General features: G+C 41.2%; 1 protein-coding gene across 4 annotated transcripts in view; it reads right to left on the bottom strand.

Moving 5' to 3' along the window:
* Positions 1–13,266: 13,266 nt before the first annotated feature.
* The window catches only part of PALLD (palladin, cytoskeletal associated protein), a 478,084-nt gene continuing 466,841 nt past the window's right edge, over positions 13,267–24,509 (bottom strand). For all 4 annotated transcript variants that reach the window (XM_040333029.1, XM_040333039.1, XM_040333047.1 and 1 more), the window contains 3 exons: positions 18,934–19,099; positions 18,285–18,418; positions 13,267–16,475 (listed from right to left, as the gene is read on the bottom strand). In XM_040333029.1, the coding sequence (XP_040188963.1) occupies positions 16,312–16,475; positions 18,285–18,418; positions 18,934–19,099 (464 nt within the window). In that variant the 3' untranslated portion in view covers positions 13,267–16,311. The remainder of the gene's footprint in view (positions 16,476–18,284; positions 18,419–18,933; positions 19,100–24,509) is intronic.

Below are 24,509 nucleotides of genomic sequence, written 5' to 3' on the forward strand. Positions count from 1 at the left end.
CCGGAAATCAGCTTTACATAGCGGGCAATCGAAAAACGGGGAATCGAAAAGCAGTATGGAAGTATATTGAAAAATCTCACGAGGGACTAGTACAAGACAGGCTTAAAACTACAGATATCAATCAGCAAAAGTTATAATATTACAAGAAGAAGTTAAAAAATTATTATATATATATAGAGAGAAAAAAATATATACATATAAAATATACATATATATATGTGTGTAATTGGCAACAACAGAATTCAAGCACTAGTTTTTGGAAAATAGATGTATAAATATATGGGATGGACTACCCATTGGTGGCTTGGAGATAAAAACAGAATATCCGTTTAAATTGGTACACAAAAAGAGCTTTTTGTAGGATCTATTTGACTGATACAAAAAAGATTATTTACAGGTAGGTAAGGGATGTGCACAAATAACATATATGAAGATGCGTGCACATATACAGAACAAAAATTGCTCATGAATCAGTATACATATATATGTACATATATATATATAAACATATATATATATATCTCTCAAAAAAACACTAAGAGATATTAAGAATATGTAAATGAGAGAAGAAAAGAATTGCTAAAAACCAGACATGATTTTAAGGATAAAATATACAGAGAAATACTATGATAAAAAGAGTGTAAATTGTTGTATGGTTAAAATTAGAAAAATTAATTCATTAGTTAATTGAAAAATTATCAATTAATAAAAGTTAGTAAACATTGATAAAAATTTATTGGGAGAAGAGTATTATAATAAAATATTGATTTCCAATCCCTCATTCAGGCCTCGAGGCGATAAACAATCCAAGGTGAAAATCCAATAATTTTCATGTTCGCAGAGCCTTTTGTATCTCTCAGCCTGGGGGAGAAGTCTGGATATGGCCTCTATGACCCACACACGAAGTTCTGAAGAGGATTGTTGGTGGACCTCTTTAAAATGCCTAGCAACACTGTACTTTTCCAGGCCTTTTTCAACGAAATTCCGGTGTTCACCAAACCTCTTCCTTAGTGTCCGAATGGTGCGGCCCACGTAGAAGAGGCCGCAGGGACAGGTGAGGCAGTATACCACATATTCGGAAGAACATGTAAAAAAGTCAGGGAGGGTATACTGCTTGCCTTTACAAATGAAGTCTTTCTGTCGATGAGTTACATGGGGACAGGTAAGACAACGGGCTTTTCTACATTGATACATCCCTTTAATATGGAAGAAAGTCAGGGAGGCGGTGTTGCTGTTCCGTTTTTTGTTGTTCTTTATTTTACTGGGCGCTATACTTGCCTTTATGTTTTTGGCTCTTCTATAGCTTACTATAGGGCGTTCAGCTAAGGAGGTTTTTAAGTGTGGGTCCTCTTTTAGAATAGGCCAATGTTTAAAGCGGGGGTTCACCCTTAGAGGGCACTTTTCCCCCTTAGATTCCTGCTCGTTATTACTAGGGGAATCGGCTATTTATTTTAAAATATGTGCAGTACTTACCCGTTTACGAGATGCACCCTCTCCGTCGCTTCCGGGTATGGGCTTCGGGAATGGGCGTTCCTTCTTGATTGACAGGTTTCCGAGAGGCTTCCGACGGTCGCATCCATCGCGTCACGATTTTCCGAAAGAAGCCGAACGTCGGTGCGCAGGCGCAGTATAGAGCCGCACCGACGTTCGGCTTCTTTCGGCTACGAGTGACGCGACGGATGCGACCGTCGGAAGCCTCTCGGAAGGCTGTCACTCAAGAAGGAACGCCCGCTCCCGAAGACCCATACCCGGAAGCGACGGAAGAAGATGCAGCTCGAAAACGGGTAAGTACTGCTTATATTTTAATATAAATAGCCGATTCCCCTAGACCGAACGAGCAGGAAGCTAAGGGGAGATTTTTTTTTTTTTTTTAAATGGGTGAACTCCCGCTTTAACAAGAATCCTCTCCATTTGTCTAAATTGGCTGTGAAATTGTGTGACAAAGCGCACTATAGGTGTTGTCTCATCTTTTTCATCCTGTGTCTTTTGCGCTCTGGGGATTAGTTCTGTGTGTGAATAATGTTGAAAGGCACCTTCAATAAGATCCACAGGATATCCTTTTTCAGAAAACTTGTCTTTTAGTTTCAGACCATGTGTGATATAATCCTTATGTCTAGTACAATTGTGCTTAAGGCGACAAAACTGACTTTTTAGCCATCGGGGATGATGGCAACTCCGGTAGTGTAGGAAAGAATTCCCGGCAGTAGGTTTTACAAAGTTTTGGGCGCAAATAGTAGTATTGTCATATGAGAGCTCCAGATCTAAAAAAGCTAGGGTTTTGTCATCAGTGACTGCTGTAAAAGAAAGGCCCATGGTATTGGAATTACAATGTTCAAGGAACTTGGGGATTAGCTCATCGGGGCCATCCCAGATGATAACGATATCATCTATGTACCTACCGAAAAATACAAGATGAGAGGCAAACGGATTGTTATACCATATGTGGTGGAGTTCCCAATAGCCCATGGTTAAGTTTGCATAACTGGGTGCAAAATTAGCTCCCATGGCTGTTCCTTGAACCTGTATGAAAAACTCACCATCACTTTCAAAATAATTGTGTGTGAGACAATATTTAAGTAAATCCAACAGAAAATGGATTTGTCGAGGATTCAGCAATGGATCTTTGTTTAAGAAATATTGGGTTGCTAAAATACCCACTTCATGTGGTATTGAAGTATATAATGATACTACATCCAGGGAAAGCCAACGGTAAGACTTTTCCCACTGATAGGGTTGTAGCATCTGGAGTAGGTGTGTACCATCCTTAATGTAGGAAGGAAGGTTCGCCACTAAGGGTTGTAGAAAATGATCTATGTAGATCGAAAAATAACTGGTGACACTTTCCATTGCTGCCACTATGGGTCTCCCTGGGGGATTCGATTGTTTTTTGTGGACTTTGGGTAAGTGATAGAAGTAAGGTCTCTTGTAAAAATCGTGAAGTAGAAAGGCCACTTCCGTTTTAGTTACCAGGCCTTCTACTTTTGCTGCATTGACTAAATCGTGGGCTTCTTGTGAGAAGACCACCAAAGGGTCATTTTTCAATTTACAGTAGGTGGTAGTATCCGATAGGAGACGGGAGCTCTCTACCTGATAGTCAGTCAAATTCTGAATCACTATACCTCCGCCTTTGTCTGCTTGACGTATGACAATGGAATCATTTTCAGTTAGTCGTTTCAATGCTAGATTTTCTGCTGCAGAAAGATTAGAAGAATTTTTGTGGGTGGTAGTTCGTTCACACATACGTAGAATATCACTATAGACTACTTGATAAAAACTTTGTATAAATGGCCCTTTCGAATAAGTAGGGTAGAATATAGATTTGGGTCTAAACTTGGTCTGCAATATTGGTGGTGATGTGGAAAGGTGTTGAGTGAGTAGTTCGACATAATCGTCAGAATCTTCGGTATACAAAAGTTCAAGGTGGTCAAGGGCCATTCTTTCAGGAACGCTACAATTCCGAAAGAGATCTGGACTAGTAGGACAAGTTTCAGTAGGAGGCACATCCAATGTGGCTTTGGCGGTTTTTAGATTAAAGAAACGCTTAACAGTGATATTCCTAATAAACCTATTCAGATCTAAAAATAGGGTAAACGGATTAGGAGGGGCCATTGGTGCAAAGGTGAGGCCTCGAGCTAACAAGGACTCTTCAGATGTAGTAAGACTGTGGTCGGATAGATTAAAGATTTTTATCGTTTTCGTACTTTTCGTTTCTTTTTGGCGTCTCTTTCTGCCCCCTCTTCTGCCTCTGTATCTAGTTTTCTTTTTGGGCAGGACAGGGGGGCTATCACTAAAAAAGGCGGAACCAGAGTTGTTATGGAGGATGGTGAGGTAAGGGATGATTGAAGATCAGTTTTCATGGTCAAAGAGGGTGGTTGTGAAGAATGAATTATATCTAGGGCTGAACTGGTACCTGGTTTTGGAGAAGATATGGGGTCTTCAGACACAGGATTAGAAAGAGCTGGAGATCTAGAAGGACTGGGGTGAGGTATGAAGGTAGCATTGGCTGGAACGGGGGAAGTAGCACTATTAACAATAGCGTTTACCTCCAAAGGTTCGGAACCAATGGTAGAGCAAACTTGGTTTTGGGTCAAACGGTTATCTGACTTGTGGGACATAGAGGTTCTTTTTTTATAGTAGTTGTTATTGTGCAGGTGTCGATAAGGCAACAATGGTCTAATAGTGGGTCTAGGGACACAATCCATGAGTGGTATAGGACCTGTATGTTCATGTTCGGGATTGGGATGACTGGATTGGCGACTCTTTTTCCAACAGAATATTCTGTCGGAGTTATAATCGTCAAAGTCTCTCCTGATTTTATGGAGTTTGGTACCTAATAAGAGGTCTTCTTGAAACTTTGTATTTAGTTTCAGCTTCCTCAACCAAGAGGACGGTAAACTTAAAACCGAGGTCTGGAGTTCAGAAATACTTTCTTGGATTTTGACCAGAAGAGACTGGTATTGGACTTCTCTTTGCTTGATGACTAATTGCATCCACTTTTGGGTACAGAACTCGGAGATGCCAGCCCACTCATAGGTGAGGGCTGCATTTAAAAAAGAACAGGTCTTTGTAATTCTCAAGCCCCTTGGCGAGATTTTATATTTAACATATTGTAGGAGAAAAAACGTATCCCACCATTGCTGGTTGGCGGAGACAATAAGGTCTTCTATTTTCCTAAAACGAGCACATATGATTCTATATATAGATCTAGGGATGGACGTTGTGGGGTTGAAAAAGGAAGAAGAAAAGAGGGAATAAATTTCATCAAGAATGTCATATTTCGCTGATTCTATATCAAGTATGATTTCCATGGTAGTAGGGAAGAGGAATTTAGAAGAAGTAGACCAAGGGGAAAAACTAAATAATTAAAATAACAAGGGTCAGTTAATCTCTACTAAAATATGGAATAGAAACAAATTCAATGAGCTAAAATAAAATAAACTCCGTCAATTCATTCGACTGGGGGACTAGTAGGCATGAAATATAAAGACACTTCAGATAGTAGCAGCTCGATAATGGAACTTCACAAAGAAAATCAAACAAAAAACAAATAGAATCAAGCGCTCACAAAAAATGAAATGTAGGAGATGGGAATACACATATAAGGAAAGGGGAAAAAAATGGTGAAACGCATGTGAAAGCTGAAAAGATTAAAAAATGAATAGATTAAAAAATGAACATGGAAAGGATTTTTTGGGGGGGGGGGGGGGGAGGGGCTGTGATCGATTCAGCTGTCCATGAGAGAGTTGATATATAATCAAAGTGAGTACACTGAAGGATTAAAAAAGTTTTTTCAAAAATAGTTTTTTTTAAAAATGATTAAAATTATTTGTGATAAAAATTCAGTCCATTGGAGAATTCATGAGACAGTAGCACAAATTGTTTTAAATTAAATATGTACACTCTTGCTTGGAGGGCTGCCAGCTGTCGAGAAGAAGTAGTTCTGGAACAACAATAAGAAAAACAAAAAGCGGCGCCCTCTAAGCGTAGTATGGAGTTTAATAAGGACAAACAACAACAATTCATATAGGAGGTTACTCACAGAAATTACGGGTGATTCTATTTGTGATTCTATTTGTTTTTTGTTTGATTTCCCCTGCACAATAATGTCACCATCAGAGACCCCCTGCACAATAATGTCACCATCAGAGACCCCCTGCACAATAATGTCCCCATCAGTGACCCACACACACACATTAATGACCCCATCAGAGACCCCTGCACAATAATGACCCCATCAGAGACCACCCACAAACATTAATGTCCCCATCAGAGACCCCCTGCACAATAATGACCCCATCAGAGACCCCTGCAAATTAATGTCTCCATCAGAGAACACTGCACACACACATTAATGACCCCATCAGAGACCCCCACCACAGCACTTACATTTTAGTCCCAGCAATAACGATGCCCAGCTTCAGTGCAGCTCTGATGTATCTCCCGGCTCCCGCCCGGCTGTTACACAGGCACGTGGTATGCAGACTGACAGCGAGGGAGCTAGGAGGTGCAGCAGGTCCTAGCAAACAGCTGCTTAGTGAGGTGCTGGGTTGGCTGGCTTGCAGCGCGCGTCCTGCTCCCCAACATAGCTCGAGAAGAGACCGATCCTGCAGTGAGTCTGAGGACTTAAGCTGCGGGCCGGAAAAAACGTCTCAGCGGGCCGTAGTTTGTAGACCCCCTGCTTTACAGCATTCATTTGAATAGCTGTGATTCGCGCCGCGCTGCGTATAGACACTCCCCCTTGCTCGGGATTGGACAGTTCACCCGAGCAAGGGGGAGTGTCTATACGCGGCGGGGCGGGAAAGACTACAGCTATTCAAATGAATGCTGTAATGTTCCCCGCCCGTATTATCCAAGCGGGGATGCGGCGGCTAGTATTCTATTCTGGTATCGGGGGTATTTGCGGGAGTACGAGTACTCCCGCAAATACTCGGAATCGGTCCCAATACCGATACTAGTATCGGTATCGGGACAACCCTAGTACAAACGCTTAGAGTGAGTGAAGTCTGAATTCCATAGTAAATGGGAAATATACAGCACTGCTCTTTCTGTTGGATAATGCTAGTTGCTTGGCTGTCATGTTGATTCTTTTGTACTGTAACTTTCTGTCTGCTACATTCTTGTTTTTAGCTGATAATCTAGTAGTATTGAAGCCAGATACTTGTTAAAATCTTGAACGGATTTAGCATATAGTGATGGGGTGTCAGTGTATAAAATCTGCAGCCTCCTCTGGTATTGCTCTAATGTTTTTGGTGTATTTCCACATAAATTGTTAGTAATGAATTCCAGAAGGTCATTAAACCTCTTCTAGTGGAAATTTTTATCTGACACAGGATTGTGTTTATTATGGTGAGAGTATTAGTGCACACTTAATGAGTGATTTAATTTGTAATAATTAGTTTTTGTTTCGGGTGTTGAGATTATTAGCAGTTATTAGACCCATTTTGTTCACTGTGAAGAATGTCGGTGGTCCTGTGTGTTTCTGTAAATGCATAGGTTTATTAATATAGACCCAAAGAACTTCGGACTTTTAGATTTTTGGTTGAGGATCCATAAATTGCCCCATTAATTGGCTTTTTTTTAAAGAGTAACTCCACTTTTGTTGAGGAAAAAAAAACATTCCCCTCTGGGTGATTTTATGTACGTTACAAGGATTTTAACAAACTTTGGTGCAGATTTTTAGAGCTTTTTGTTATTCTGAAGAAATCCATATGTGTTTGTATCAATGTGGGAAAGTGAGTGGGAGTGGTTTCATAATTATCAATCAGCTGCTGCACCCCCACGGCACTAACGAGGAAAGCTGCTGGGCTGGCATCCCTTTAGCAAAAAATATGGATTGATGCCTGGATCGACTGAAATACCTTGCACGGGGGTAGTATGAATAAATCTGCATATAGTTCAGTGCACCTATCCAAATTTCATCCACATAGAAAACTATGTTAATGCAGTTCTGATGGCCTACGACCTATAACAAAAGAATGAGAGAATGTGAAGGAAAAGGGATAGGGGGTTTCAAGTCCCCCTGGCCCCTTTTCTAATGGGACAGTGGCAGCTAAAAGGGGTTTCAAGGCTCCCCTTTAAAAGTAGGTCAAGGTCCCCCTGAAAGTAGGTCAGGGTGCCTGGAAACAGTAGAGGGGGGGACCCTTGAAACCAGCTATGGAAGATTCTAGAAGCCTGGGGGAGAACTCTATATAAAGGGGGTCCCGCCTGAGGAAAACTGCCAGTCTCCTCAGGAGGTGGTCAGCGGCGGAGCCACCCTCCCTGGATTGTCGCGGCTAAATATTTATGTGGTTCAGGTCACCTTTTCTAATGAGAAGGGGGACAATTTATAATTAAAGTTATGCTTGTTATAAAACTTGAGCTATTATGGCTGAGTTGTTAAGTTTTATATTGGTATTCATGATAAACAGTTATTAAGGTGAATTCTGATAATAAAAAGATTATTTATGGATTTGTTGATAAGAGTTATTTTGAATGGTAAACCAATAAATAAGCCGCGGCCAATAAAATAAATAAAATAATTTTATTAATCCAAATATATTGTAGTGTGGTTTGTATTCGACTGTTTGGGGGAAAAAATATTATTTGGCTGCTTACTGTCCCATAGAGTTCTCTCAAAGCAGACCAAAACAGACCACTATGGATGGTACAATGAACTTTAATTATAGAAAAAACACACAGCAATAATTAATCAAAAAGGAAAGTGGCAGATGGATAGAGTGGTTACACAATTAAAAAAGAAGACCACGTTGTCTAATTGATTTAAAAACAGGGGAATCGCAGCTGCGCATATTACATTCATAACCCAATCAAGCAATCAACATATTCAAACACAGTTGGTTATGGAGCACAGGGCAAAAATGTGCCCCTTTAGACCATAAGGCTCCATTCACACCTAGGCAGACAAATTTGCGGCGTTTTGTCGCTACAAATAGCGGCGTTTTGTACCGCGATTTGCGGCGACAAAACGCCGGTATTGTCCGCCTAGATGTGCCCCAGATTGACCCCCTCTATGGAGATGGTTCGCATCTCCTAGCCGAACGCCGAAAGCCACCTGAAAAAAAGGTCCGGGACCTTTTTTCAGGCGGCAGGCGTCCGGCGTTCAGCGTGGAGATGTGAACCATCTCCATAGAGGGACATGTGTTTTCATCCCTCTGGCGGCAGCGGCGTAGCACTACAGGCATAAAAACGCCTAGGTGTGAATGGGGGCTAAGAGTGGAAATAGCTGGGTAGTGGAACACAATTTATGATCCGAGTATTCCTTTTAGCATAGATTTAGATTATATGTGCTATTTTCCAGATATGTATGTTGTTGAACATGGATATGGCTGGGTAAATGTGTGAGGGTGAGATGGTCCTTAACATCGAGGGGAAAGATGCTTCCAATTTCTGATAGCAGGTGCACTTCAGATGAAAAAGTCCATGAGGTGTCACATATGTAATAGGAACTAATCTCTGCGATTGCATCAACTAGATATAGCTATATGCGGTATAGCTTTACACATGAATCAGCTTGAATGATGCCACATATACATGGATGTATGTGTGGGGGAGACTATTAACCACTTAAGGACCGCCTTGTACAGGTACGTCCTCTTAAGTGCCCAGCCGATCGGTCCCCGGAACTGAAGAACGGGGAGAGCTGTTTGTAAACACAGCTTCCCCGTTCTTTACTGTGGCGCCGTGATCGATCGTGTGTTCCCTTTTATAGGGAAACACAATTGATGACATCACACCTACAGCCACACCCCCCTACAGTTAGAAACAGACATGAGGTGGGGGCGTGGCCTGGCCAGCGATGGAGTAGGACGTGGGAAGACAGAGCTCCTCTTGCCTAAAATCCTGCAACACAGTCTGTGCGTTTAATAGGGTTGATTTACACCCAGAAAACTGCTTGGAGACCACGGGACAGCGGCGGACCATGTCACCTCCAAAGAAAGCCTCCGCTGTGGCAGACAAGATGGCTAAACATCGCCATGAGGGTGGCGAGGGACAGGCCAAAGATGGCGCAGAGGAGGCCCCGGAAGATGATCGCCACGCAGTAGAGACGGCCAAGGTACTAGACGCTATAGCGGCACTACAAGGCACATTAACCGCTAAAATCGACGAAGTAAAGATTGATATATCCTTGATGAGACAGGACCTGTCTAAAGTGAGAGATAGAGTGACCGAGGCGGAGACCCGTATCGGAGAGGTGGAGGATATTGTGCACCCGATGCAGGACGAGATGGAGGACATGCAGAGCCGAATACACCAGCTGCACTCCCACCAGGACGACATGGAGAACAGATTGCGCCGCTGTAACCTACGCTTTATAGGGTTACCGGAGAAGATAGAGGGGAGAGACGCGGCGGAGTTCCTAGAAAACCTCCTCGTGAAGGAACACGGGCGGGAGGCATTCACGAGTATGTTCGCGGTGGAGAGGGCGCATCGGATACCAACTAAACCCCCGCCCGAGGGGGCGCCCCCCCCGAACTCTAATTGCCAAGTTCCTGAATTTTAGGGACAGGGATAAAATCCTGCGTCTATCAAGAGAGAAGGGCAACATAAAGATAGGAAACGGACAGGTGGCGATCTTTCCAGATTTCTCTCAAGAAGTACAGAAGAAGAGGGCTCAATATCAAGACGTGAAGCGGAGGCTACGCGTGTTACATCTTAAGTATTCGATGCTGTTCCCGGCAAGGCTGCGAGTAGAAGAGGATGGTCGAGCACAGTTTTTTGATACCCCAGCAGCGGCCGCGGAATGGTTGGATCGTAAAGGCAGACGGGAATAGTCGGGAAGCTGTGAGTACAATTGTTGGGGTGAGAGAGTTGGGGTAACTAGTTTGTGCCCCCCCCCCCCCGTGCTTTGCCCCCCCCCCTTTTTTGTTTTTGGGTTTTTCCCCCCCTTGTTTTTGTTTTTTTATTATATATTTTGCTCGGGAGAGTATACAGAGTAAGCGGCCTCTGAATCGCGGCATGTGCAGGACCCAGCGGAAGCATGGGATGCGAAGGCCTGCTTAAATTATGTGGAAGATGGCCTCCAGAGACCAGGTATCCTGCATGAGTTGCCCATCCTGCTATACCCCAATAGACATCTTGTTTTTTACCTAAAGGGAACAGAGCGCAAACATGGGGGATGGAAGGATTGTATGATGGGAGAGATGGAGGTTGTTTCTCATTTTTTTTTTTTTTTTTGGGGGGGGGAGGGGAGGGGCTATATAGAGTTTGGCCGGAGGTGCATCCCTGTGGGGTGGTGTACTAGTATGGAGTCGCCAGAATACGAGTACAGAACGGGACTGTGATCGAGAAAATGCACCGTGTATATTGCACAGCAGGAGGAGCAGAGACCAGTACAACCAGTGTTCCCTTTTTTCTTTATTGAAGGGTTTTTATTTTTCTTTTTTTTTGCAAAAACCTTTTTATTGGTTGTGTATTAGGAGCTGAATATTTCCTGCTAATACTACACGTGGGGTTCAGTGGAAAATCGCCCCTGAGGGAATGTTTACTGCACCAGAGATATGTAATGACCTGAGAATAAGAAACAGACATGAGGTCACACATAACCCCTTCAGTGCCCCCTTGTGGTTAACTCCCAAACTGCAATTGTCATTTTCACAGTAAACAATGCATTTTTAATGCAATTTTTGCAGTGAAAATGACAATGGTCCCAAAAATGTGTCAAAATTGTCCGAAGTGTCCGCCATAATGTTGCAGTCACGAAAAAAATCGCTGATCGTCGCCATTAGTAGTAAAAAAAAAAAATAATAAAAATGCAATAAAACTATCCCCTATTTTGTAAATGCTATAAATTTTGCGCAAACCAACCGATAAACGCTTATTGCGATTTTTTTTTATATACAAAAATAGGTAGAAGAATACATATCGGCCTAAACTGAGGGAAAAAAATGTTTTATATATTTTTGGGGGATATTTATTATAGCAAAAAGTAAAAAATATTGCATTTTTTTTCAAAATTTACGCTCTATTTTTGTTTATAGCGCAAAAAATAAAAACCGCAGAGGTGATCAAATACCACCAAAAGAAAGCTCTATTTGTGGGAAAAAAGGGACGCCAATTTTGTTTAAATTTTGGTTAAAGCGACGCAGTGCCGAATCGCAAAAACTGTCCGGGTCCTTTAGCTGCCTAAAGGTCCGGGTCTCAAGTGGTTAAAGGATCAGACTAAATGCATTCATAAAAAATCAGTGGGCAGGTGTGTACACTCTCACCGAGTCCTCGGTTGCAGTCTTCCTTGAAGTTTCTCTCTACCCCACAGTGCATACAGATGAATAGGACGTTCACTGTGGACTGTATGTTGCGCACGCAAAGGGGAAAGGCTTTCTTGCTGTGCAGTCCGTGCCGTCGGAGTGCCGTGCTGATGATTCCACGTGTGGTCCGCTGCTAAACAGGCTCCCCTGGGAGCGTCCAGTTGCAAAAAGCATTACCCTCAAGCAGTTAGCTGTTGATTCCCATGGGAAAACCATATCATTAGTGGGGAAGGGGGACTGTCAAAGCTATGTGCTCACTATAAAACGTTTAAAACCGCCTATTGGCTAGCGCATGGGGGTGTGTCCATAATAGCCATAGCTCACAGTAAATGGATGAATAACACTATGCTTCATTCAGTCCAGTAGTGGGCAGTGACTGGAGCCTTGAGAGGGTTAGTAGTGCTTTGCAAACTATTTTCCACATAACAGGGAGTCCTTTTTATATTTAAATTGGAGTTGTCCTTTAAAATTACCTATTTTTTGTTTTGTCATAAATAACAACCAAATGACAGTGGCCCGGATTCAGGTAGATTTGCCCCTTATTTGCGGAGGCGCAGGGCAGCGTTTTTGCCCTGCACCCCCGCAAATTTACTGCGCTACCCACGATTTACTGAGCAGTAGCTCCGTAAATTGCGTGTGCACTGTGTAAACTTGCCCTGCGTAAGGGCGCCTAATGTAAATGATCCCGTAGGGGGCGGGAATCATTTAAATTAGGCGCGCTCCCGCGCCGAGCGTAGAGCGCATGCTCCGTCGGGAAACTTTCCCGACGTGCATTGCGGCAAATGACGTTGCAAGGACGTCATTTGCTTCAAAGTGAACGTGAATGGCGTCCAGCGCCATTCACGAATCACTTACGCAAATTACGTAAAATTCGAACGTCGCGACGCGGGAACGACGGGTATACTTTAGCATTGGCTGCCCCTGCTATTAGAAGGGGCAGCCTTACGCTAAACACGCCGTACGAAAACAACGTAAATTGCGTACGCAGGGCTCGCGCAACATTGTGAATCGGTGTTAGTATGCAATTTGCATACTATACACTGAGCACAATGGGAGCGCCCCCTAGCGGTCATCGCTAGAATGCTGCCTAAGATATGCGTGGCATAAGAGCCTTATACCACGCAGATTTTAGGCTGCAGACGGCGTTACGATGTTCCTGAATCAGGAGCATTCGTAACGCTGGGGCAAGTAAGCAATTGCGCTGTGTAACCTATGGTTACACAGGCGCAATTGCTTCTTGAATCTGGGCCAGTATGAACATTTTTGTATCTTTACATGTACATTTCCTATGTAACACTAATTGGCCTCCCTCAGAAACAAAGCCTTGCATGGCAGCTAGTGCGAATGGAAAAGGGCTTTATTTCCTAGCAAGAATAGCTGATGATGACAACTAAAATACTCCAGTAGGAAAAAGTCGGCATAGGGATAATAATAGTAACACAGGCTGCGCGCACCTGCTATTCTCAGACCGATCTGTCTGCACGTAACACTAAATCAATGTGTAAAGACAGGGGAAGCCATGTTTTGAAGAAACAATACTTTATTTAAATCCTTGCATAGCAATTATCATAAAAACCTTACCCCAGAAAACTAAGTTTGTCTTGTTATGGAACAGACGCTGTGAAACTTCAACTGGTCTCATCTAATGACATGACCCATACACACAAAGGCACTTTCTATAAATACAGATACAATGTGGTGGCAGAATAACACAGGTGAACTGAATCATTTCCTAAATAACACCAAAAGAAGTGGTGGCATATAGTAAACAATAACATTTTAGTAGAAGAAGGTTAGGGAAAGCAATGTAGTCCATGTGACTATATTATGTTATTTCATCTAATACCAGACAGAGTCTATGCAGATTTTCCAGCACAATGTAGCATCATAATGTGTGGCCCATACATGAGTACAATGTGACACGTCCCCTCCCTTTGATACTTAAGTATTAACCAAATTTAATGCTAATAAGCAATACAATGACAACATAGCCTGGAAGGCACTGGCATACATGTATATCTATGGTGTAGACTGATTAAGCACATATTTTGTATCATTTAACTTTAGCACTGGTCACTGATCTGTGCTGTAAAAAATAATAATAAAGAACTGTATACAAAAAGGCTAATGACCCTACAGTAATACGTATGGTGAGTTTATATATGTGTAAAATACAAATGCAGTATAGCTGCAATAAAACAGATAAATAATGATATATGTGCTTCATAAAGGGTATACAGTGTTTTGCTTTACCCCCATTGACAAAGTACTTTTGTAACCATTAATTGAATCAACCTGTTTTGGATTGTTATGGTTTCTTGTTGCAGCAGGAACCTTTGCAACTCTCTAACAAACCTTTTTAACCAATGCTATAGGAGGTTACAATATAGGTGGGGTTTTTGCCCACATGAACCAGTCAGATTCATCTTTGCATTTTTGAAAAATGCTAGTTGGGATCTGGTTTCCATAGAAACACATCCACTTTTCCCTTTTCATTAATGTCCCCCTGCACAAGTAATGCTTGGGAATCATTATAACAATGCCTTAAATATGTGGGTCTTGCAGAGTCTCCTTGATATGCATTTTACTGTACATCAATGGTGGATTCTTCTTTTTAGGGACTTCTAACCACTATTTTCCATTGAGGCATGCAAGCAACAAGAGTTTCTGAACAATCTTAACAATCCTAAATTAGACAAACACCCTGTAATCAGTATAATGATTTGGGGACATGTCTTTTCTAAGGGCAGTTCATCACTTGCAGTAGACAAGAGAATACTGGACATTTTACTGGCAGTGTATGAATCAATACTGAGAGGTAGCTAACCCACAGTTCTGAATGTAAACAAATGTAAACCTTCCCACTATGGTCTTTTGTGTATTTTTTTTATTACTGTAAGGTTTGGTGAATATGATGGGTAATAAATAGCTGTGTAAAGTAGTGACTTCAACTGTACAGTAAAAATGCAACATTTTGGTTCTACCTCTGTATGGTGAGTGGTTAAACAAAAATCAATAATCTCATTGATATCCATACTGAAGTAAATCTTCAGGACAATGTCATCAATAGCACAGCAATAGAATGTAGTAGAGGTAGCAGGCCCTAACATGCCTAGGCTATGAGCCCATGTCAAGCATGCTTGTCTCATTCCTCATCCTACCAATGAAAGCATCATTATTGAAAGCCTAATATCTAGCAGACAAGTTTATGCTAATGTCTGCGTTCTTCCTATATACTAGACAACCACTCACATAAATCATGTGTTCTACACTATAGGTAACCTTCTGAAATTCAGAAACATAATGTATAACCATCTTGTTGTCTACTACATAATGTGTTTCCAGTCCACTGATCCTTCTGCTACACTGTATGTGTTGGCAAACATATCTAGACTTTGCCCTCCAGCTCCTACGATGAGAAGGACATTCCAGGCTTCCAGTATTGTAACAGAACATTCACAAAATTTAAACCACTCAAACTGTCTTTTTCACTTGCACTAATCATCTAACTCCCATTCATAAGTTTCCCTTTCTTACACTGAATCTGAACAATTTTGTAGTTCTTTCCTGAAACACACATTCTTGTGAATAGAAGATCACTCATTACGGTTCAGCAAAACCCTACAATTCATTGTTCGAGATAACTTTGGCTTTATGTCTGCGTACCTCATATTTTATGTGTGACAATGGAACAGGCCACCCAAGAAGAGCCCTAGAGGTCAGTTCAATATACTCTTCTGCTTGGACTCTAGTAGGACTCCTGCAGTCGGTTCATGAATACTAAATATAGGAAAAGTGCACAAAGCATAATGGGTATTGTTGCATAAATAATAGCAAGAATTTTGCTTTCTACCAGCTGTCCTTAGCCATCTAAATGTCACATAATTGTGTAGTGTCGATACACACGGAAAACAACAAGGTGTACACACAAACAAGCACAGAAAGGGTGTATGTGACATTATCTTCCGCTCTCTTCATTAAGAGCTCAAGTTCATAGACAGCTTCTGAAATCATTGCATGTTGTTTTGGCGATTCCTGTTAAGTGATTTCCAATGTTGGGTAACAGTCATACAGATGTGTGTTACGTATCAGCTGTGACACACAATGAAGCAAGCCATTTTGATTCTAAACTCCTGAAGCGTTATAGCAATTCACTTTGACAGCATTTTTCTTTAAATATATTTTTAAAAAAAATCATACACTGTGTTTAATGCACTCAGACAATTAAAGATTGCACATCATCCTATACTGCTTTGAAGGCATTAGTGAGTTGAAGAAATCTTGTCGTCTTAGTGTCTGAAGGCACAAAACAAGCAGAATACACAAGAGATCCTTTCATAGAGCAGAAGAGTGAGTGATATGTATGTGCCATAAACACAAGATAAATCCCTGCTATCCTATGTTCTAGACTGCTTACACAGTTATTGCGTAGTTTATCTTGTCTCTATCAGGTTAGCTGAAGACGTGTCTTGCATGTTATATGATGTGACACTACTGCCGGGTGACAGCTGTGGCTCATGGTGACGTCCTCCAATGGCTGCTTTAGCGAATTCCCCTAGGGTCCTCTCTACAGGTCATCACTTTCTACCAGCGCTGGCTGAATGTGCACTGGGTTTGCCTCTGGCATGAATGCTGCTTTAATATCCAGGCCTTGGTCAGAAAGTGCTGCGTATCGACTGGTGGAAGGCCGTACTTTCCTTGTCTTGGGAGTATGTGACTGCTGCCACTGAGCTGTGAAAGGAAAAACAATGCATTAATATTTTAAAGAGCAGTCAGCTGAGTTGTTTTTTTTTTTTTAATCAGAAAAAAGTTTTTTATTTAGTCGAAAAAATAATCATATACACAAGCAACACATGTAGAAAATAACCAAAATGTTTTAAACGTTTTACATTTACCCCTAAACATGTGCATTATACTGTGAAATGTATCTCCAATAACAACAAAGGAGAAGCTGAGTAAAAAGAAACGGAATAGAAAAAACAACAGTGTAACACAATGGTGTGCACCTTCCTCCCGACCAAATAGAACAGGTATTCCCAATATATGCCTTTCCCAAAGTATCATGCTTGGAGCCACTATCTACCCCTGAAGGCCTCTAGACCGTACAATGACATTACCCCCTGCTCTCCGCCATCAACAACCTGTGAAGGACAAGTTGCAAAGGAGCAACTTTTTTTTTAAATGTTACATTAAATTTGCTCAACTGTTTATCAAATCTATATTTTCAGGAAAAATAGACTAAAATGTATTTTATTGTACACAATACAATTTAATCCTCTTTTTTTGTACAAAATAAAAGATGAGTAGGTAGTGTAAAGTAGATACTATATGTGTCAAGCCTCAAAACTGTGTGTGCACACCACAACACCAGCACCGTAAAAGTGATTGGGTGGCTATGTAGCCTCCTGGATCACTTTTACATGATAGACAGGTGCCAGCTGAAGGAGAAAAAAATAAACAAGCTCATGGTTGCTTGTCCCGACAGGTAAAGTGGTTATTTAACTCTTTTTTTGTTGTTGTTATTTTCACTACATTCTTTTATATGGGACAGGAATATATTGGGAGTTTAGTGTGGGGGTATACCCACATTAGACCCCAGAAAATGTAGGGAACATGATCCTATATATATATATATATATATATATATATATATATATATATACACATACACAAATATAACCTTCTCTTAAGCCTCGTACACACGATAGGTTAACCAGAGGACAACTGTCTGAAGGACCGTTGTCTTAGGTTAACCGATGAAGCTGACTGATGGTCCGTCACGCCTACACACCATAGGTTAAATAACCGATCGCGTCGGAACGCGGTGACGTAAAACACAGCGACGTGCTGAAAATAACGAAGTTCAATGCTTCCAAGCATGCGTCGACTTGATTCTGAGCATGCGCGGGTTTTTAACCGATGGTTTTGCATACTAACGATCGGTTTTGACCTATCGGTTATCAATCCATCGGTTAAATTTTAAAGCAAATTGGCTTTTTTTAACCTAAGGTTAAATAACCTATGGGGCCTACACACGATCGGTGTTCAGACCGCTGTCCTCTGGTTAACCTATCGTGTGTACGAGGCTTAACACTTACTGAGCCTGCCACACAGCCACCATTTTCTTGCTATTGCTACCGTTCAGGTTGAAAAGCTCAATGGAAAATCATGTGCAAAAACCGCCAATCAGGTGCTTTCATCACACCTGTCTGTATTGCGTTCAATGGCCCCTACTCATTCTGCTATGCCGAGAAGCAGAGAACATCATCTCCACTCTTCATTGCAGCTAAATAAACTGCTGTACAGTGGAGATAAGCAGTGATAGTCACTACCGCGGCTTATCTCGACTTTATAAATGAAAACCTATATATGAAGGGAAGGAATAATTGGGAAATAAGACCTTGTTAATAGAAGACCCCATTGATAGAAACCGTTTACACATATAACATACTAGTATCTTTCCACACAAGAATACTTGTTTGCAGTGGACTTAGTCTTCAAAAATGGCAAATCTACTTAGGCTGTGCATTATATATTTACCATGTATGTCAAGCCTTGCAGTACAAGACACAATGCCAGCCTCATTCTTTGCTGAGACAGTATACCAGCCAGCATCCTCTTTGATGGTACCTTGGATCAGTAGGCAAAGGTAACCATAGTTATCTTGATGCATGCTGGAAAAAGAAATATAGAAGTTATCACATTTATTTAGGGATAGAGCAGCAAGAATCATTTAGTATTCATGTAAGAGTTTAATGAACTATTGTTAAATGAGTTCTGTATATTTCCAAAAGTATATGCAAACCACTGGAACAGTTTCTTAGGCCCCTTTCACACTGGGCGGGAGGTGCGGTGGCGGTAAAGCTTTACTGCTAATTTTGCGGTGCTATTTGGCCGCTAGCAGAGGCGATTTGCCAGTGGTTTAGCCGCGGTGTCCCATTGCTTTCCATAGGCAGGAGCGGTGGAGGAGCAGTATACACACCGCTCCAAAGATGCTGCTAGCAGGACTTTTTTTTTTTCGTCCTGCCAGCGCGGCGCTCCAGTGTGAAAGCCCAGCCGCTGTTTCAGGTCGATTTGCAGGCGCTATTCTGTGTGAAAGGGGTCTTATTGAAGAACTGTATGTGTTGCCTAATGCTACCAAATGTATTTTTGTGATTACGCTTTTTGCACATCCATCTTTAACAAGTACCTGACTCTGTCAGTGTTGTATGTCAGCGAATCATTTTCTTTCTTCCAAAATATCTGAGGTGGGGGACTTCCTGAGACACGGCATTCCAGCCTCACTGGATATCCTTCTGCCACTCCTGTATTCTGAAGCTTTTCTAGGAACACAGGTGGCTTGTGGGCATCTCTCGCTGTTGAAAATAGAGAATCCAACACACTTAGTCATTGTCATGTCATCATACATACAAAACAAAATTGTATCTGTAAATACATTATTGAAGTTCTCTACCAAAAACTTCTGAAGTTGGAAAGGCATGAATGCATTGGGAATGTCAGTTTAGATATTTTGTTTATTTAGCAGATAAATCAGAATTTGTACATCATATACAGTGTAATATATTACCAAAAGTAAAGGGACGCCTGTCTTTACACGCACATGAACTTTAATGGCATCCCAGTCTTAGTCCGTAGGGTTCAATATTGAGTTGGCCCACCCTTTGCAGCTATAACAGCTTCAACTCTTCTGGGAATGTTTGGGGTTGTTTTTCAGGGGTTGGGCTTGGCCCCTTAGTTCCAGTGAAGGGAACTCTTAAGGCGTCAGCATACCAATACATTTTGAACAATTTCATGCTCCCAACTTTGTGGGAACAGGAGGAGGGGCAAGTTTATCCTCTTATTTTAGATTTCTTAGTCCTTTTTTGTAGCGCCAAATTAAAAAGCTTTGGGGAGGATGCACATTTTGCCATCCTCACATTAGATTAAAGAAGACCCTGTCTCTGCACTGGTAGCAGGGAACACAAGACACCAAACAGCTCGTACAACCTGTAGATGGAGCAAACAGAATTGTGTATTGTACAGGGAAAGGATTCTATTTATAACTGTTTAGTTTTTATGGCCAAAAAATGACAATAATATATTAACCTGTGCTGGAATATTACACATGCATCGTGATGGTTTCTTGTGATAGCTTGCGTTGAAACAATTAGGGCTGCAACTAACGATTATTTTCATAATCAATTAGTTGGCCGATTATTGTTTTTCGATTAATCGATTAATTGGATAATGGCCTTAAAAAAATATATATATATATATATATATATATATATATATATATATATATATATATATATATTGCATTTTTACATTTTTTTGGGGCCAATTTGTTGTTGGGCAGATTACAAAACACAAATTGACGCAAAAACACATTACATGCTTTTCTTCATTGAAGTATATTGAAAAAAAAAAATAGCACAGTTTTGCGTTAAAAAGTCCTTGCCCTTTCCAAATACGCAGCAGCTGAAAAAAAATCATGGATGTGAACGTGTCCCATAGGAAAACATGTAAATGAACTGTAGTGTGTTTCTGCAAAAAGCACCAAAAAACAGAGGTGTGAACCCAGGCCTGAGATGTTTAGTAACATAATGGGGTTAAAAAAACAAAAATAAGTACAAAAAGAGTAAATAATCTCTACTGTAAGGGGTTCATTTTTTTACTGTGGGACAGTGAAAGTAATATTTACAGTAGCGATTTGCTTTTTTGTACTATAAAAGGCTAATTTTAGTTTTTTAACCCCAATATGTTACTGGCCGATAAATCGATTATGAAAATTGTATTCGATTAATTTCATAATCGATTCGTTGTTTTGGCCCTAGAAACAATATAATTAAAATAAAATATAAAATATTTTTAGGCTGTTTGATGCAACAGGTTCCATTGTAAGTCCCATGAGCTTTTACTTGCAGATGCAACCTTTTTTCAAACACCTTTGATGCAAAAAGGGATGAAAAAAGGGATGTGCTAAAAAAAACATTCTAAATACACAGAAGCCCTGCCAGGAACTACTACAAACAGATGACAAGCAGAGTGAGTGCAATACTTTCCAGCCTGTGTGTAGATTTTGCTTGGCCAAAAAAGGTCTTGAGGTGCCGTTATGTACAACAAGTGTGCAGTAAAGACGTCTGCTTCTCCGGATCGGGCTACATTTTTCATATAACCAGAAATCATAAACCAAATGCACTGAAATAGCTGTGAATTGTAACATTGGTGCCAAAAAAAGAAACAGGGAGTCCCCAATCTCCTGTGCTGGATTGGTGGACAGAAAACAGCTCAGGTCCTTTGCCATGTCACCATAGTTACACAATGAACACACCGATATTGAAAACGGAGATAGGTGGAAATGTGTCGGCCGTAAAGTGGGGTTGTATGTGTGAGTCACTCTTTGTAGTGAATTCTGACTCTTAAACGGAAGATTGAAGCTGAGTGTATAAATTCTGTGCCGTGGAGAGCTGTGTGACATTACAGCTTTACAAACCCAATGTCCCAGGAGAACCTCTCACCACCACTGTGCCAGTAAGGCCCCATACACACGGTCGATTTGGTCCGATGAGAATGAACCGAAGTTCATTTTCATCGGACCAAACCGACCGTGTGTATAGGCTATCGGTCTGGTTTCCTTCGGTCCAAAATTTCTAAACATGCTTCAAAACCAAACTGATGGACCGCTGCCCCATCGGACCAAACCGATGTTTAGTACAGAAAAGCATCGGTTCAAAACCCGCGCATTGCTCAGAATCAAGTCGATGCATGCTTGGAAGCATTGAACTTCGTTTTATTCAGCACGTCGTGTGTTTGACGTCACCGCGTTCTGACCCGATCGGATTTTGGACTGATGGTGTGTACACATATCAGGCCGTACGGCCACTTCAGAGGTGAACCGATGAAAACGGCCTGGCGGGCCAGTCTCATCGGTTTGGTCCGACCGTGTGTACGGGGCCTTAACAGAGGAGCTATACATGGACTTCAGAGCATTAGAACGCAGCAGTACTGATGTTTGTTCAGTTTTATGGAACTAACCAACATGGAGTGCAGAAAATTTATGAAATATTGGGGTTACACATCTCCTAGAAAAATAAATACCCAAATTAAAAAAAATGTTTGTCCCCTTCCAATTACAATAATTGCCATATAGCCCTATGTTCAGCCAAGCCACTCATTAGACTGGCAGGGTGACAATCTTTAGGGTTAGCAAAATTAGTTTCAATTGACTGATTAACAGTTTCACCCCCCTCAGCTGCCACACTAGAGTGGATCTACTACTAAGTAATTTACACACACACATCATTGGCATTCTATATTTTATGTGCATGTTATATCCACAAATCACAGCCACTAGAGTACCAACAGCATCCTGGATATGCCAGAAGGGAAATGCAATAAAGAAACAATTAAGTAAAAGAATCAACTTAAAGGACAACTTCACATTTAGTCAAATTGTCCTTGTATATACCCCCAACTCCCCTCAGTATAGACTTCAATAAATACTTACCTTCAACCCTGCTCTTAAGTTTTTCTCTGTGGGGCCCCACCCCCTTCAGCTAACTTTGACAAATGCGCAAAAAAATGTGCGCTAAAGCATGGGAAAGGCGAGCAGTTTTCATTTAACTTTACTAAGTTTAAGATACGGTTCCAGCCACATCTGCTTGTGTGAGACCCCCTGAATGTCACTAATAGTGCTGTCCCACCAACAATGACTACAAAAACAAAATCTCCAACTGTCCAATTCCAAAAATATTAGCTCCCAAAGTTTCTAGACATTTTAATCTCACACCGTCCAATACAACATTAAGTCCACAATATACACCACAGCAAAGTTAGCTTCCGCTCTTGCTGCCCCCAGGAGCTTCACCACATCGCACACTTTGTCCCTAAACAACTATTTTGCCTGCATGATCTGTTCCCAAACAAATCTACATCTCACACAGTGTGTTCCAAGGAAGAAAAAAAAAGAAAAGAATTGGCTGCATATGGAGCTGCTGTGCAGTGTTGGAAACATGCCAACTTCAACTCAAGGTTTGATAACTCTTATTTATATATGTTAGTAGTATACAATCATATATTGGATGATAGTATTTAACATTTATATCTATTCATTATCTATTTTCCAGTGAAGTAATTACAATACATCTGGTCCATCTATGTTCTATGCCTTTGCACAGCTATATATTATATATTTATTTTATTTGTGAGACTTGATTTGATATAGATAATATTTTGTTCTATAATTATATGGTTTATATAAGCAGTTTACTGAGGCTTGTTGGAATATAGAAGGGCCCTCTCATCTAAAAGGAAGTAAACCCTCTCATCTAAAAAAATAAAAAAGACAGCCTGCAAGACAAAGGCATAGCATACTAGCTCATTATGAATTACTTACTTGAGATCGAAGCCCCCGCAGCAGCCTTCGTTCAATTCCTCCGACGCCGCCATGATACCCGGAGTGACTTCCGGATATCACTGCTCCGGCGCTGTAACTGGCCGAAGCAGCGATGACGTCACTCCCGCGCATTTGCGTGGGTGCTGCCACTAACGGCATAATCGCCGTTAGAAGCGTCATGCGCCGCTATTTTTTGCAAATATCTCCTAAACCTTTTAGGTTTGGGAGATATTTCTTGCACCTACAGGTAAGCCTTAATCTAGGCTTACCTGTACGTTAAAGTGGTTGTAATGGGTTTACAACCACTTTAAAAGGTATTTCCAGCGAATGTGAGTTTGTTCTGATGAAGAAGGTGCGTCCTCAAAATGCATAAGCTAGGGTACATGATTGAGGCAATGCTTATGTCAACTGCAAGAATTGCACAGTTGGAGAACTGTGCCCACTGGTCAGAGAGATTTTGTATGTTATGGAAGATGCGGTTATACAAGACATTGTACATAGTGATTTAATATACCACGTGATTTAATAAAGTTTGTTTAATTAAACACTATGTTGGTGCATTTTCTGTGTGTTTTTCTTCAGTTAGGGTTCACATCTACTTTAAGTAATAGATTCCAAATACCGTATTTATCGGTGTTTAACACGCGCCGGCTTATAACAAGCACCCAAATTTAGGAAGGAAGTTTCAGGAAAAAAATGTTTTTTTAAATAAACCACTTTGAAGCAAATTAAGGGTCAGTGCCCATGAATGTCCATCTGCAGCCTGATCAATGCCCATCTGCAGCCTGATCAATGCCCTTAATGCAGCCTGATCTTTGTCCTCAATGCAGTCCATCAATGTCCTCAATGCAGCCAATCAATGTCCTCAATGCAGCCTGATCAATGTCCTCAATACAGCCCATCAATGCAGCCTGATCTATGCCGTTTTTGTTTAACTTATCTGCAGCCTCACCATCTGTCATCAAAGCAGCTTGAACTTCAGGAAATCACTGAGCCGTCATCTCCTGTTTACTCGGCTCTCACACACACAGTCCCGCCATCGGCATTGGACCAGCTCTTGTGATAGACAGAACATTGGTCCAATGCCGTGGCGGAGGCAGAACTGTGTGTGTGACACGTGAGAGCCGACCGAGAGCCGAGTTAGAGCCTAGTAAACAGGAGATGGCGGCTTGTGAATTCTGGCGCTCCTTCCCCTCGGAGGTACGCCTAGATATAGATACAGTATATATACAGTTGTACTCATAAGTTTATATAACCTGACAGAATGTATGATATCTTGGCAATTTTTCAGGGAATATGAATGAGAAAACAAAAACATTTTTCACTCATGGTAAGTGTTTGGCTGACACCATTTAATATCAATCAACTGTGTTTACTCTTTTTAAGTC

Source organism: Rana temporaria, chromosome 1 (genome assembly GCF_905171775.1).
Source record: "Rana temporaria chromosome 1, aRanTem1.1, whole genome shotgun sequence".
Taxonomy (NCBI): Eukaryota; Metazoa; Chordata; class Amphibia; order Anura; family Ranidae; genus Rana; species Rana temporaria.